This window comes from Dasypus novemcinctus, chromosome 18 (assembly GCF_030445035.2).
Source record: "Dasypus novemcinctus isolate mDasNov1 chromosome 18, mDasNov1.1.hap2, whole genome shotgun sequence".
Taxonomy (NCBI): domain Eukaryota; kingdom Metazoa; phylum Chordata; class Mammalia; order Cingulata; family Dasypodidae; genus Dasypus; species Dasypus novemcinctus.
In genome coordinates this window covers 13,829,251-13,843,763 of record NC_080690.1, presented here as the reverse complement: position 1 = coordinate 13,843,763, position 14,513 = coordinate 13,829,251, and the positions used below count along the sequence as shown (strand labels likewise).

Below are 14,513 nucleotides of genomic sequence, written 5' to 3'. Positions count from 1 at the left end.
ACTTCACTTTGCATTCTAAAGGTGGTACGTATTCAATGAAGGGAGTAACTAGGCAGGTATTTAAGAAATGGGTGGGCCACCTTGTGTCTTCAAAAGCCCTGTGTTTTGGGGAGTTGCTCGGTGGCGCTGAGTCTCTATGGAATCCAGTATGAATTTGAGGAGTACTTCAAGAGGTAAATTCCATCAGCTTCTTTGCTCTGTTATTTATAATACCAAATGCCTTGTTTATTTTGCAGTTCTTATAAGAGTTTAAATCATAAATGTGATTAGAGGGATGAATTTTGCTGTCTGTTCTGCAATTCAATCTTTAAATTTCAAATTGAAGAGAGTAGCAGGAGCCCCATGCCAAGGGATTAAGTAGAAAGGAATATAAGAAATGAGCGGTTTTGTCAAGACCTATATAATTGTACAATGCAAAGTGTAAACAATAATGTAAACTATAGACCGTGGTTAGCAGCAAGGCTTCAATATTTTTTCAATTGTAATGACCACCCTATATTTTCAATGTAACTTTTCTGTAATCTAAAACATCTTTTAAAAACATTTTATATATATATATATATTTAAAAATAAATAGCTATAAGTTTTGAAATACTGTTTGAAGTACATCATGAACTAGATTACTCTTGAGAATTAACTTACTTTTGTTTTTAAAGAATCCCAGGACTGTACTCTAACTAACTAAATCTGATGGCCTGTAAATATTCTGCTGTGGCTAGAAATATTACTCTTCTGAGAAATCTGCTAATGTATTTTCTTGTTTTGTCAAAGGAGTTATCTACATGGCTTTACAGAGCTTGGAATATATTGCTAGAAATACGTAAACTTCAGATTGTAATATGTTACTTTTTCCAGAAAAAATGTATAGTGAATATTCATATTCATTTCTTGTAAGAAAAACTCGTATTTTGAGGAAAAAAATCACATTTTATTAAATAATTGCCCTTTGAAAAGACTTCTATATCAGGCCCTTTCCTATGGTAAAATTGTCATTTATGATTCCAAAATTAAATATGAAGAATGATAAGGAAAAAAAAAAAAAAAGAAATGAGCGGGCAGCTCTGCGTCTTCATAAGTCCCATGTCTTTGGGAGCTGCTCAGTTGGTCCCTAGTCTTTGTGGGATAACTAATATTTTATTTTTGGAATGATTAATATTTCATATTTATTTATATTAGTTACATGATCATTAGAAAATACAAACACTTGTTTATTTGACTTAACTTTTTATTTTTTCCATGAGTTTTCCTTGTTTTATTTATTTTAATTAACTTTCCTGGTATCTATTATTTCCTATTTCCTTTGTATAGATTTTAAGCATTTTTTGTAAGTTCTTGATTTGGTGATATTTCAATGATTATCATTTTTTCTAATACGTATATTTAAACTTGTAGGTATCCAGGTTAGCATGTATTCAGTTGTATCCCTTAAGTAAAAATATGTATTACTCCTTGGATCTACATGCTTTCACCTGGGAATAAACATGTTTATGCCAGGTTATTCTCCATAAAGTTAAATGCTTCTTACTTTTCTCCTTTTCTCTCTATCAGGCACAGTAAAAAGACATTGCTGGAGAACCAGGCTGGTTTACAGCAAGAGTCAAAAGGATACCCTCCAAGCATGGTTTGATAAAAACCCTTACCCTGAGCTGTATACCAGAGAACAAATTGCCAAAGAAATTGGCGTTTCAGAGTATAGCATTCAGGTAGGCATTAGGTTTCTATTTCATTATCTGTCATAATCAAGGTCAAGGGAAAAGCTGGGCTAAGCACTTTCAAAGAATTCTCTTTTTTATAAAGCAGTTTTATTGACATATATTCACATCCCATACATTCTATCCGAAGTATGTAATCAGTGACTTTAGTATAATCACTATGTTGTGAATTCATCAGCACAGAAAATTTTTGAACAATTTCATTTGTTTTCCTCCAAAAAGAAAAACTCTACATCCTTTAGCAGTCCCTTCCCAATCCTCTACCCTTCCCCTACCCTACTAACTACTAATCTTACGTCATCTTTATAAATTGATTTCTATTTACATTTTATTTAAATAGTCATATAATATATAGTACTTTATGTCTGGTTTCTTTCACTTAGCATAATGTTTTTTTGTCTGATATTAACATCGTGTAACATTAATATGTTTGTTCAGTTTCAAGGAGAAACAGTCTTATATATGTAGTATTACCCTTATTCATGTTTCACATGAGGTTTTATTATGCTATTCATAATTTTTAGCTTTCCTTTTAGTAATATTCGTGACCTTAGACTTTCCCTTTCAACCATTGTCATATTCATATAATAGAACTGCTAGTTACAAACATTATGTTGTACTTTTACCTTTTCTACTCATTTCCTAAAGTTAACACACATCCTTTTTACCAATTCTGCACAAGTTAACCTTCAGTTTCCATTCTGTAAACTCATTCTATTTTCTGGTGACCCATATTCAAGTTATTAACTCCATGAGATTACACAATATTTTCACTTCACAATAACACAATTGTATCATATTTTGGCCTTTTGTGCCTGGCTTGCTTCACTCAGCATGATGTTCTCCAGGTTTATCCATGTTATACACCTCACTACTTCATTTCTTACAACTGCATAATATTCCATCATGTGTATACACCACTGTTTGATTAGCCACTAATCAGCTGATGGATACCTGGGTTGTTCTCATCTCTTGGCAGACTGAGTAACACCCCTGTGGACATCAGTGTGCAGATGTCTGTTTGTGTCATGCTCTCAGTTCTTCTTGGTATATACCTAGTAATGGTATTGCTGGGTCATGTGGCAAGTCTACTTTCAACTTCCTTAGGAACTGTCAAACAGTCCTCCTCAGTGGCTGTACCATTCTACATTCCACAAACAGTGAATAAGTGTTCCTATCTCTCTAGCACTCGTAGTTTTCTGTCTCAAAGAATTCTTTTATATCAGACATTTTGCTAAGATTGTTTATCCTGTTATATTTTAGAATTTTAAACATAAAATCAAAACAGGAACTCTTTAGATCTTTTTTGTGGTGGATATATTGACTGTGTATATTCCCTGGTGTGGGAATGCTTTCCTGATAGGAGATAATTAAATCATATTTTGAGATTTAGTGAGTACGGAAAACTGGATCTCTATGATAATGTTTTAGTATCATTGGTACTGGAATACATTGTATAAAGTGATGCATACTGTATAATGTGGGAATTGGGGAGTAAGTCTTCATGTAAATTACCAATACTCAGGCAAACCTGGAATCCTCTTTTACATGGCAGGGTCAATATGGCAGAGCTCCTTTCTTTGTGTCACTTCTTTCTTTCTGTGTGTTCTCAGTTAATAGAAGACCCAGCAAGAAGGCAGAGACCCAACTGTTGCAGACCAATCAAAAGCCCTAAAGCAATCTAATCAAGTCATCTAAATTTAAGATCCTTTAACTGAATTCAGTGCAGTTAAAGGGCTCCACACTCAACAGACTGGATTAGTTCAAAGACTATAATCTCTTATGGGCTTCACACAATTCAAATTGTGAGAATAAAGTAAAAAGATGTATTTTTAAGAGAAATTTAATGATTTCAGACTTTGTATCAAATCTATATTTTCCAATGTGCCATTGGTTAAAAGGCATCCCTTTGAGGGGAGGTTGGGGAAGTCTCAGATGATTTTATCTCCTCATGAATTTTTTCAGTCAGGGTTTACTCAGATCTCAGTATTAAAAGTGTATCCTGTGGGAAAACCTGGTGAATGGCTCCCTGAGAGGCTCAGGGCCCATTTGAACTGATGGTGAGGAAGGGAAGTCAGGAAACAGTGTAGGAAGGGGTTGACTCTGCTCTAGTAGTCGCTAATTTATTTGTTAGTTTCAGGTTTCTATCTGTGTTAAAGACATTTTATCAGAAAATATTTTGATTAATTTATTGAGAAGACAGACATGACTTTTTAGCAAGATGCTTGGGATGTGAGAAGCTCAACAGACACTGTTGAATGTAGATTGTAAGTCTTACCATGCATCATTATTATAGCCCAAGAACACAGTGAGAAATAATTAGGAGGTATGTTAGAATTCAGACTTGAATGATAACAAACAGCAAAGAGTTCAGTTAGTTGTCATGAACAATATTTTCAATGCTAGGTGTACAGAGCTCTAGCAGTTTCCTTATCTGTTGCTGGCTCTGGGATGAAAAAAGTAGAGGAAATATGGGTAAGGGCTAGACTAGCTTTTTTTATTGCCAATTCTGCTACCCCATTTAAAGGAATTCTTTTTTTGTTTTAAGATTTATTTTTAAAATTTATTTCTCTCCCCTTTCCTTCTCTCCCCACTCCCCACCCCCCCTGCCAGTTGTCTGCTCTCTGTGTCCATTCACTGTGTATTCTTCTGTGTCTGCTTATATTCTTGTCAGCAGCACCAGGAATCTGTGTCTCTTTTTGTTGCCTCATCTTGCTGTGTCAACTCTCTGTGTGTGCGGTGCCACTCCTCTGTGTGTGCAGCACCAATCCTGTGCAAGCTGCACTTTCTTCCTGCTGGGCGGCTCTCCTTATGGGGTGCACTCCTTGTGTGTGGGGCTCCCTTACGCGGGGAATACCCCTGTGTGGTATGGCACTCCTTGCCTGCATCAGCACTGTGCATGGGCCAGCTCATCATACAGGTCAGGAAGCCCTGGGTTTGAACCCTGGACCTCCCGTGTGGTAGGTGGACACTCTATGCATTGAGTCAAATCTGCTTCCCAGGAACTCTTTTCTAAAGTCAATTCCATATGTACTGAATTAATGAATTAGTATTTTCTATGAAGAGGTAATGTGGCCCCAGAAAAGATGTTGAGATAATTAAGGGCAGCTGGAGGAGAGAAAGACAAAGACATCCTTTGGGAGACCACAGAGTGTCTCCTAAAGTAGAGAAATTTACTGTGTGTGCCACAAGGATGATTATGAAAGAAATGCAGATTTTAGTTGAGTGCAGATCAGGTGTTGTACTTAATACCAAGCTAATTTTTAAATTTTTCATTCTGAGACTAATAATACCTTGCCCTTCTCTCACAGATATTTTGTTTCATTAGATTGATGTTTGGAATGATATAGATTGAGTTACCTGATTTCCACATCTTCTATTCCCATTAGTGTTGGTTTAAAAACTTCAGACTGAAACAGAGAAGACTGGAGTCTGGATGTTTCTTAGGAAAAGAGCAAAACCAGGGACGGGGCAAGCCTCAGCCCTGCCCTCAAGGTAAGAACCACCAGTGCAGATGCAGTTCTTCAGTGGTCCCACTGAGAGTAGAAATGCCTCTATATGTTGGCACAAATTCTCCACAAGGGATACTTAGCCTAAGACCCAATTACAGCTTCTTCTCGGCATCCTAGGTTCAGAAATATAAACACTGCCCCCTGTTTGACTGGGGCAGATAGGTTCTTAGCAAGGATGTCCTTGGACTTTATGGTCCTGCTGTAGCTAAGCCTGTAGCTTCCCCTTCTTCTGTCACCCATTGGGGATTTGGAAGGAGTAAATGTATTCAATCTTATCGCCACTAATTGTGTTGATGTAGTTTTGAATGTGAAAACAGGCCTGCAATCTCCCTTTTGCTCCTGTGTTCTCCTTTAGAATACCCATCAGAGGAAGCCAGAAGACCCCAGACTTCCACCATGAGATCTCAAACAATCACCCCAGGTCAAGCCTTTGAGAAGAACCAAAGCCCTGATATTGCTACCAGGGAAGAACTGGTTAAACAAACAGGCTCTCTAGAACCACGAGTTCAAGTAAGTTCTATGTCTGTGGCACCAGGTATGTCCTACCTGTATGTGGTCTTTCCTCCTGAGGTGTTTTTGGAAAACTTGGGCTATTTTTTTTTTTTTACCACAGTGATGCAGGGAGAAAGTATGGGGTGGAAAAGCCTGGCATTTTAATTCACTTTCCTGCAAAAGGAAGAGTCTCCAAACCAAATTGTCATCCATTTAGAATCACTAGCAGCAAAAAAATGGAAATGTGTGAAAGGTAGTACCCATTTTGAGAATCCTTTCTGGTTTTCTACACCTTGGCAGTGTTGTGAGGGGCCATTCTGTGTAACACAGGCTATTTTTCAGCATTCCTGGCCTCACTCAATTAGATACCAGCACAATCCTTGACCATTTATAATAACCAAAAAAATCCATAAACGTTGATAAATGTCCTTGAGTGATGGACGGAGTCTCTGCCATTGAGTACCTTCTTATACCTAATTTATGAGTCTAGAGGTTTAGGACATGTTAAATGCTCATGCCTTATGAAACATGTTCTAGGATGATCAGCATGGACCCTAACATACCTAATTTGTGTTGATAACCCTATGACAGTATTTCTGCACGTTTGCATCAGCCATGTATTCTTAGGCACACATCAGCGAAGAGAAGTAAAAGTAACTCTGGTCAGGAGAGCTTGTTTGCTGATCATTGTTGGAAAGGGCAGAGTCTAAGAATTCATGTTTTTTTCAGCCAGATTTTCAATTCATCTGCGGTTGCTTGCTGGATGTGTCATGAACTCAGTTCATGTGTTTGTATGTATATAAACTGAACCCATGGATGAACTTATTAAATTCCATATCGAAGAACAAAAATCCATCCTGGTGTAGGTGATTTTCATGTGGATCACAGGAATTAACAACAGGGAAAATTTTGGGGAATGAGTGGTTATGGAGAATGTGGAGACTTCTGAAGCAGGTGCAGTGAATCTCCAAATATGTCCTACAACATCAAATGAATGTAATAGAAAATTAGAATTCTAAATAATAAAGGACAGAGAAGTGACATATAGAGTGAAATCCCTGGAATTCTGGTAAATCACTGTAGGATACATCCCATGCCAGGAATCAATAATATCTATAATATGGATCTATTTGAAAAGACCAAACTTATACAATTATATATATATATGTTAGTGTACATATACATACATATATAAATACATGATCACTGCAAAATTAGACCTTGTATAAATAACCCCTTTGCTTTTCAGATTACAAGATGCAGCTGGAATCTCATGTCTTATGATGTCCTTGTCTTCCTTTGCCTCACTTAGAAATGGTTTCTGAACCGAAGTGATCAGCACCCAGGGCAGAGCAACAGGGAATCCATAAATTCCTTCGGAGATATCCCAAGGGAGAGCACAGATTTGACTCTTCAGCTGCACCAAATCGACCTGTACACTCTCCCAGGCAACTCTCATTGGTTTCTTCCCCCGAATTCCTTCTGCAAGAACCTAACGTTTCTCACTGCTCTTCCTCCTTCCCATGTGTCCTTTGTTCCTTGGCAGCCGGTTGGGGTCACTGGGAGCCAGGGACCTTGTATCATGAAGGCTCAGCCCACACAAGCTGTTCAGGGAGGAGAGCAGACTGACTCCTGCCCGACACTGTCCCTGGGCAGGGAAATGTCAGCTACACAGATGCCTTTCTCACCCCAATACCAAGGACAATGCCAGGATCACAATGAGCACGCTGGCCAGGAAGTATGGCAGTTACAGGAGTCTTCTCAGCCTCATCCAGAGCATGAAGAAGCCGAGTTGCCCGACATAGCTCACATCCTGCGATGGTGGGATGAGGGGCGCCTGGCTCTCATTGCAGAGTGGGAACCTCCCGAGGGGACGCTGCAGCAGGCAGGAGACCCTGAAGCAGATCTGTGGCCCCATTAGCTCAGGAGCCATCTTGTCCACTTCGCCAACCACACTAGCGATACGTAGAAACCAGAGGGTGTGAGATCAACTCTGTCATCCTCAGATTCCAGTTAAAGGCATAGACTTCTCTGCATCCTGATGCACAAGAAGAGGGTCCTCTAGGACCCTCCAGGCCCCACCATGCCTCAGTGAGGGAGAACTTCAGTGCTGTTCCACACTGTGTATCACCAGGGGCTGAGCTTTAGGAGAAGGAAACGTCCGTCTCATGACCCTGATCCACACCTCCTTTCCTTTGATGTAGAGCCTTTGATTTAGAGAATGATGAACCATGAGGACATCACCTTTGGGAACAAGATTAATTCAGGAAGAAGAAGGAACCACTGGGAACCCCAAGGGAGGTTTTTCCTCTGTCTTTGGGCAGCGTTTTCCTTCTGTACTCATTGGAAGCTCCATCCTGCCTCTGGCAGCATCTTTGTTTTTTATTTTTATTTTTTAAATTTATTTCTCTCCCCCTTCCCCCTTCCCCCCTCCTCCCCCCGTTGTCTGTTCTCTGTGTCCATTCACTGTGTGTTCTTCTGTGACCGCTTCTATCCTTATCAGCGGCACCGGGAATCTGTGTCTCTTTTTGTTGCATCATCTTGCTGCATCTTGGGCAGGCTACACTTTATTTCGCGCCGGGCGGCTCCCCTTATGGGGCACACTCTTTGTGCATGGGGCTCCCCTATACGGGGAACACTCCTGCATGGCACGGCACTCCTTGTGCACATTAGCACTGCACGTGGGCCAGCTCCACATGGGTCAAGGAGGCCCAGGGTTTGAACCGCGGACCTCCCATGTGGTAGGCAGATACCCTATCCACTGGGCCAAGTCTGCTTCCCTCTGGCAGTATCTTGAGCAACACACAATGGATACGTTTGCGGAGTCCTTGAGGTAAAAAGCATTTTCACGACAAATATGACTTCCTCCCTGCGATCATCACACTGTCAGCAATCTGGACAATCCAGGACCTGTAATGGGACATACGTGAAAAGAACAGGTCTCAGGGGAACATACCTGCATTCATTGACTTTTGGCCAGATGGGAGGTCAAACTTGAAATTGGTTTGCCAGGTAAAATACCAGGCTATGTGAGTTTTCTTGATAATGTGAGTTTAATAAAGTGAGTTTTCCCACTCCCCATCTCTGAGGGTTGAATTGGGAACTAGAAGCGACCTCAGCATTCATCAATAAGGGATGATTAAACACATTATGATGTATCTATAATACTTAGCCCTCTTCTCATGTGAATGTATTTTTTCCTTTGTCCATTTAAAATATCCAGAAAATCACAAGAAAATTATAAGAATAACACCATTCAATCACAAGTACAGTCTACTGATTTTTAATATTTCCACATTTTTAGGTTGTTCATATATATATAGGTATAGCCATTTAATTCCCTATTTCATTACAAATAAATTATATACTTAAAAGTTCTGGGACAATTATCTTTCTAAGCAGTCTTCTCTCTTTTGAAGTGGTAATTTCTAAAAATATGTTACGGTGTTTGAAGGCATTTATGGCTTAATCTTGGTACAATAAAATTATTTAAGAAATTTTTTTTTTTTTTTTTTTTTTTTTTTTTTTTTTTTGCTGAACACCAATGTCACTTTATTAGTCGGATTTTTTCCCCCGTCTGTCACATACCTCTCAATGTTTACACAATGAGGACAATCAACCAGCATTGGAAGCAACTGACCAATCAGCTGATAATTCTGTACCCTCATAACACACATCAATTCTTACTTCATAGAACTCAATTCAATCTCACGGCTACTCTTAAAATCGGTGTCAAGATTGTCACATCTTTAAATACAGATAGAATTGCCAGAAGTACATAATTATATATACACACATACAGAAAAATACAGGACTAACTTTTTCCACAATATTTAATTTATACACTACTGTAACTATGTGCAACTTTTGAAGACAGGTTAAGGGGTACAAGAAACAGTTTAGAGCAAGTAAGTAGTTTGGTCCAACATTATCTTCATGTTAATGGTTATTCGCTCCCTCCCTTTTATATGACGACATACTAGGACACACAACACATGCACAGTCATTCACTTGTGAACAAATGGGTGAGACGCCACTCAGACTAACATTTGTATGCCCAGAGGGTCGACCAGCCGTACACAACTAATGAGGCTGTAACGCAGCTATGCAGCATAAATGGCCAACACTGCCGATCTAAAGTGAGCACCATATATACATCCGAATATAAAAAAACCTTTGAAAACTAAACACACAGGGGTTAGTTAAAAGGTGCCATTCCAAGGCTATACATAATCACAGAAAAAAGTATTTACATTACTTGGAAAACAGCTGCAACAAAGAGTTTATTGCCAATGCCCTTTATAAACTTCGCGCCTGCATTGAAGATAGATGTTTCGCCCACTATCTGCGTGAACCACACATCTTCTCTCTGGCCCTTTGTAAGATCCCTGCTCAAGAGTTTCAAGCAAATATGTTCTATGGCTTCACCCACACATCTATTTTCATAGCTTTTCAATTATAAACATCACAATGGACTAGAGCTGTAGCTTAAAACCTATCTAGCCTAGGTCTAGAGAGTGAATTGTGTTACATAGAGTTCTTAGTTGAGTAAGTACACTGTGAAGTTCAGAGTCTGAGTAAGATACTGGTCCTAAAGGTAGCGAGTTGGCGTGTGTACTTGAGGAAAGCACGACCAGCCAGCGCGGGTCTCCGGGGCGCGGCAGGAGGCCGCCGCCCGCCCCCAGGGCTGCCACCGCTGCTCCTACGGCCTGGGGGCGCGGCGTCAGCTTACCACCTGGCCCCTTCCCGAGCCAGTCGCCCGTGATGCACGGTGTCCCGCCAGATAAAATGCCGCCGAAGGCAACCATCTAGTCAAAAGTAGTCGTCTTTGTACAGGAATAGTTTAAAGCACGAGTTCCGTGATGATTATTTTGGCAGGAAGGCAGAGTGAAAAAAGCTTCCAGCAACAACAAGAAGACACAAAGCAGGCTTTCTGTGTTTTTACTTTTTCTGCATGTGTGAATTTTAACCCTTTTATGTGGATTTTTTTGATCCGCCTAATTTTCATAGCTAACCTAACCAAAAGATGTAAAACAATGGAAATAACAAAAGAGAAAACCTAGTTCTCAATATGCCAAAAACCCCAAGTTCTGTTTCATTTCATGCCTGGGCTCTGCCTCGCCAGCCCTGCGCACGCCCCGCCTCGCACCCCGCTCTGCAGCACACCTGCCTCCCCATTACAGGAGACCCTGGGGTACGGCCCCAAGGGAAGGACTTTACACAGAGCAGCTTTCTGTTGTTAGACAGACAGACTCTCTGTAAGGAAAGACATCATCATTCACTGCACAGGACAAGATAAGATTGTCTGCTTGGAATTAATTCACCACTACGGGAAGCTGCCTGACACATCGAAGTACTGTATCTCACCTATGACAAAAACATTTTTAGTTAAATTTTTGAGCCCAAGCTTTGTTTTTCACACTCCAGCTTAAGACAAACAGGTGTGGGATGCTCAGAGCACGGGTTGGCGGCCCTCAGCGGGGCGCAGCCCGGCCCGCCGCCCGCGGCGTTATTGCTTTGGTTCTGCCTGGGACACCACAGCATGTGCCTCAGCGCACGGAGTCTCCACGTCACAGAGGTCGGGCAGGGGTTCAGATTTTCCACAAGGAAACAAGCCTTTTTCCTCTCTCTAGGTTAAGTGCAGAAACATCAAATTTCTAAGTGCTCCATTTATATTAGGTTCCAAATATACATTTAAATTTAATCCTGATCATCCACATTAAAATTATAAAAGTAAAAATTACACAATAGACTTTTCGGCTGGAGAAGAAGTGTCTAGCAGCATGCAAAGACCATGCGTTGTCACCTCGTCAGGCGGACAAATGAAAACATAATAAATAATCCCTCCTAGCGCCCACCTGGAAACCGGAGGCCACAAGAGGGGATGGGGGCACGGGGGGGAGCCGGGCTCCCGGCTCGGCGCGGGCGGGCGGGGCGGGCGGCGCGTCAGATGACGTGGCAGCAGCTGGCCTGGCTGGAGGCGCACAGCAGCCCCTCCTTGGGGCTCCGCTGGATGTTCACAGAGATGGTCTTCTCGCACAGAGGCAGCTGCAGCACGTTGTTTTTCAGGTTCTTGCTCTTTATGCGCTCCCAGTCAGCGGCGGCGGCGGCCATGTGGTCAGAGAAAAGCTTCCTGCCGCCCGCGGCCGGGCCCTGGCCCGCGGGCCCCGCGGCGCTGATGCACATCTTCCACGTGGACTTCTCCTGGATCTTCACGCTGGGGAACGACACGCCGTTCTGCGGCTCGATGATGTACCTGGTGCTCCCGTGCAGCTGGGAGCCGAGGCAGAGGCTCATGAGTTTGAGGCTCTCGACGAGCTCGCCGGCGCTGCGCGAGGCCAGCTGCATGGAGTGGACGGGCCCGGCGCAGCGGCGCGTGGTGCCTGATGTGGTGCTGGGGTTGCCCCCGGAGCCGCTGGAGGGGCTGCCCCCGCCGGCGCTGTTCTCCCCAGGGCTCGCCTTGTCCGCCCCGCCGCTGCCGTTGCTCGGCTTGCTCTGGCCCCCGCCGTCCCCCTCGCTGCCCGGGGGCCCCTCGCTGCTGTCCCGGCGATGCCACGAGTAGGTGAACCCGCTGTCCTTATCGAGCCGCCGCCGGCTCTCGGAGTCGTCGTCGCTGGTCTCCGAGCTGCTGCAGCTGGAGCCGCGGCCCTGGCTTTTCCGCCGGTGGTAGCGCTTGTGCACGGTGCCCGGCGAGGCGATGTTCATCTTCAGCCGGCTCAGCTTGGGCGGCAGGTTCTCGTCCATGTCGAACTCGTCGTCGGACTCGCCCTCCTCGAAGATCTGGTTGAGGACGGGCGCGCTCTTCCTGGACGTCAGGCGGTTGGTCACGGAGGGCTTCCGGCGCAGAACCACCTGTGTGGACAGGGACACGGGCCTCTTGTCCTCCTCGTCCTCCTCTTCATCTTCCTCCACGCGGAACAGACACTTGCGCCCGCTGGCGGGGGGCTTCGAGCTCGCGGGCGCGACGGGGGCCAGGGCCGGGCCAGCCAGCTCGGGCAGGTCGTCCTTCTTGGCCGCGTCGCACAGGCCTTTGCCCCTGTGGCCGTTGAGGATGCTGTCGGCAGCCCGAGCAGGCGACTGCGGGACCGGGGCGTGTGACAGAGGCGTGGCCAGGTCGTCCTCCAGGTCCTGGGGCACGTCGATCTTGGTCGGCCACGACTGCCTAAACTGGGCCTTGATGCTGCTAGGGCTTGCAGACCTGGTCTGTATCTCCTTCTCTTGCTTTTCGCGCAGGACCCGCTCAGCGAGCAGGAAGTAGGTGGCGGTGATGTGGTTGTACCTGTTAGTTTCCAGGGCTTCGACGATGGCGTCGCGGTCGGCTATGTCCCCGAGCACCATGCGCTGGATGATGCTGTTGTGCTCCTCCTCCGAGAGGTTCTTGTATGACACGAGGGGGATGTTGTACTTTGTGGCCGGGGAAGGGTCCACGCCCTGAAGCCAGGGGTGGCTCTCGATCTCCTCTAAGGACGCTCTCTTCTTGGGGTCTCTCTGCAGCATCCGTGTGATCAGGTCTTTGCACTCTTTAGACACGTGGGCTGGCACTGTGTACTTGCAGTCCATGATCATGGTCAGCGTCTCACTGTCGTTGGCTTCTTGGAAGGGTGGCTGCCCACACACCAACATGAAAAGGATCACTCCCAGACTCCAGATATCTACTGCAGGTGCATCATACTCATCACCAAGCAGAATTTCTGGAGCAGAATATGCAAGAGATCCACAGCTTGTGGTGAGCTTCTTCCCTGGCTGAAACTTGTTGCTGAAACCAAAGTCTGTCAACTTTACAAGACCTTGTTTTTCAAAGAAGACCACGTTCTCTGGTTTTAAGTCTCTGTGAACTACATGGAGTTTATGGCAATAAGATATAGCATGAACTATCTGAGCAAAGTACTTCTTGGCCAAGTCTTCATTAAGGCCCTCCTCATGCTTCATTATGTAATCAAACATATCTCCTCCATCTCCCAGTTCTAGAATAAGATATAGTTTGGTCTGGGTGTCAATAACTTCGTAAAGGCGTACGATGTTAGGATGCTGCACTAGTTTCATACATCTCACTTCCTGGAAAAGATGACCAGTGGCTAGAGTGTCCAGTTTTGTCTTGTCAATAACTTTTACTGCCACCTTTTCACCTGTAAAGACATGCCTAGCAAGTTTAACCACTGCAAAATGACCTCGACCCAAGGTTTTATCCAGATCATATAATCCAGCAATCTTTCCATCATACCCTCTCTTGAATCCTGCCATGCTGGTCCAACAAAAGAGTTATTTAGACTGCATGAAATGGATCTTCTCATATAAGACTATCTGGTGAAAATAAGGAATTCATTTTCAATGTCGCCATGGACATCCTGCAAACTGCAAACTGAATAATCCGTGTTATCGCTGTTTTGTTAGTTGCTTCTCTCTCCTCGGCCGGCAGGCGGGCGTCCGTCCGCAGCGGCCGCGGCGCCGACGACTCGCAGCCCGCCGGATCCCCGCACCCAGCGCGAATCATAATACCGAGCGGGCGGGCGGCCGGCCGCGGGGAGGCTATTTAAGAAATTAGTACTTGTGTCACTTTGTTTGCATTGTTTGAACAATTCTTTTAAGTTCAACAATTTTTTCCCTTTCCTGGTGAAGATTTTGGCATGAAGTCAGACACACAAATCTAGCTCTGGCTTATCCCCAAAGGTACGAGGTTTGTACTAGTACAAACCCTTTCTCAGAACATCCTTCTCAGTGTATATATGGGGCCATTATTTGTCAGAGTTCCTCTAGGCTTTTTACACTGAAGTACAAGTTTCAGAATAATCAAATCTCA

The 14,513-nt window shown here is 43.7% G+C and overlaps 2 protein-coding genes across 2 annotated transcripts; one reads left to right on the top strand and one right to left on the bottom strand.

The window, feature by feature from the left end:
* Positions 1-148: 148 nt before the first annotated feature.
* On the top strand, positions 149-7,637 carry DUXB (double homeobox B). Its single transcript, XM_058279528.1, has 5 exons — positions 149-173; positions 1,549-1,703; positions 5,102-5,207; positions 5,580-5,734; positions 7,029-7,637. The coding sequence occupies exons 1-5, from the start codon at positions 149-151 to the stop codon at positions 7,635-7,637; spliced, it is 1,050 nt and encodes a 349-aa protein (XP_058135511.1).
* A 1,894-nt stretch (positions 7,638-9,531) lies between these two features.
* Positions 9,532-14,236, bottom strand: LOC101416082 (SNF-related serine/threonine-protein kinase). The gene has a single exon (XM_058279683.2). It carries the CDS (start codon positions 13,955-13,957, stop codon positions 11,663-11,665), a length of 2,295 nt encoding a protein of 764 aa, XP_058135666.1. The 5' UTR covers positions 13,958-14,236; the 3' UTR covers positions 9,532-11,662.
* Positions 14,237-14,513: the final 277 nt, after the last annotated feature.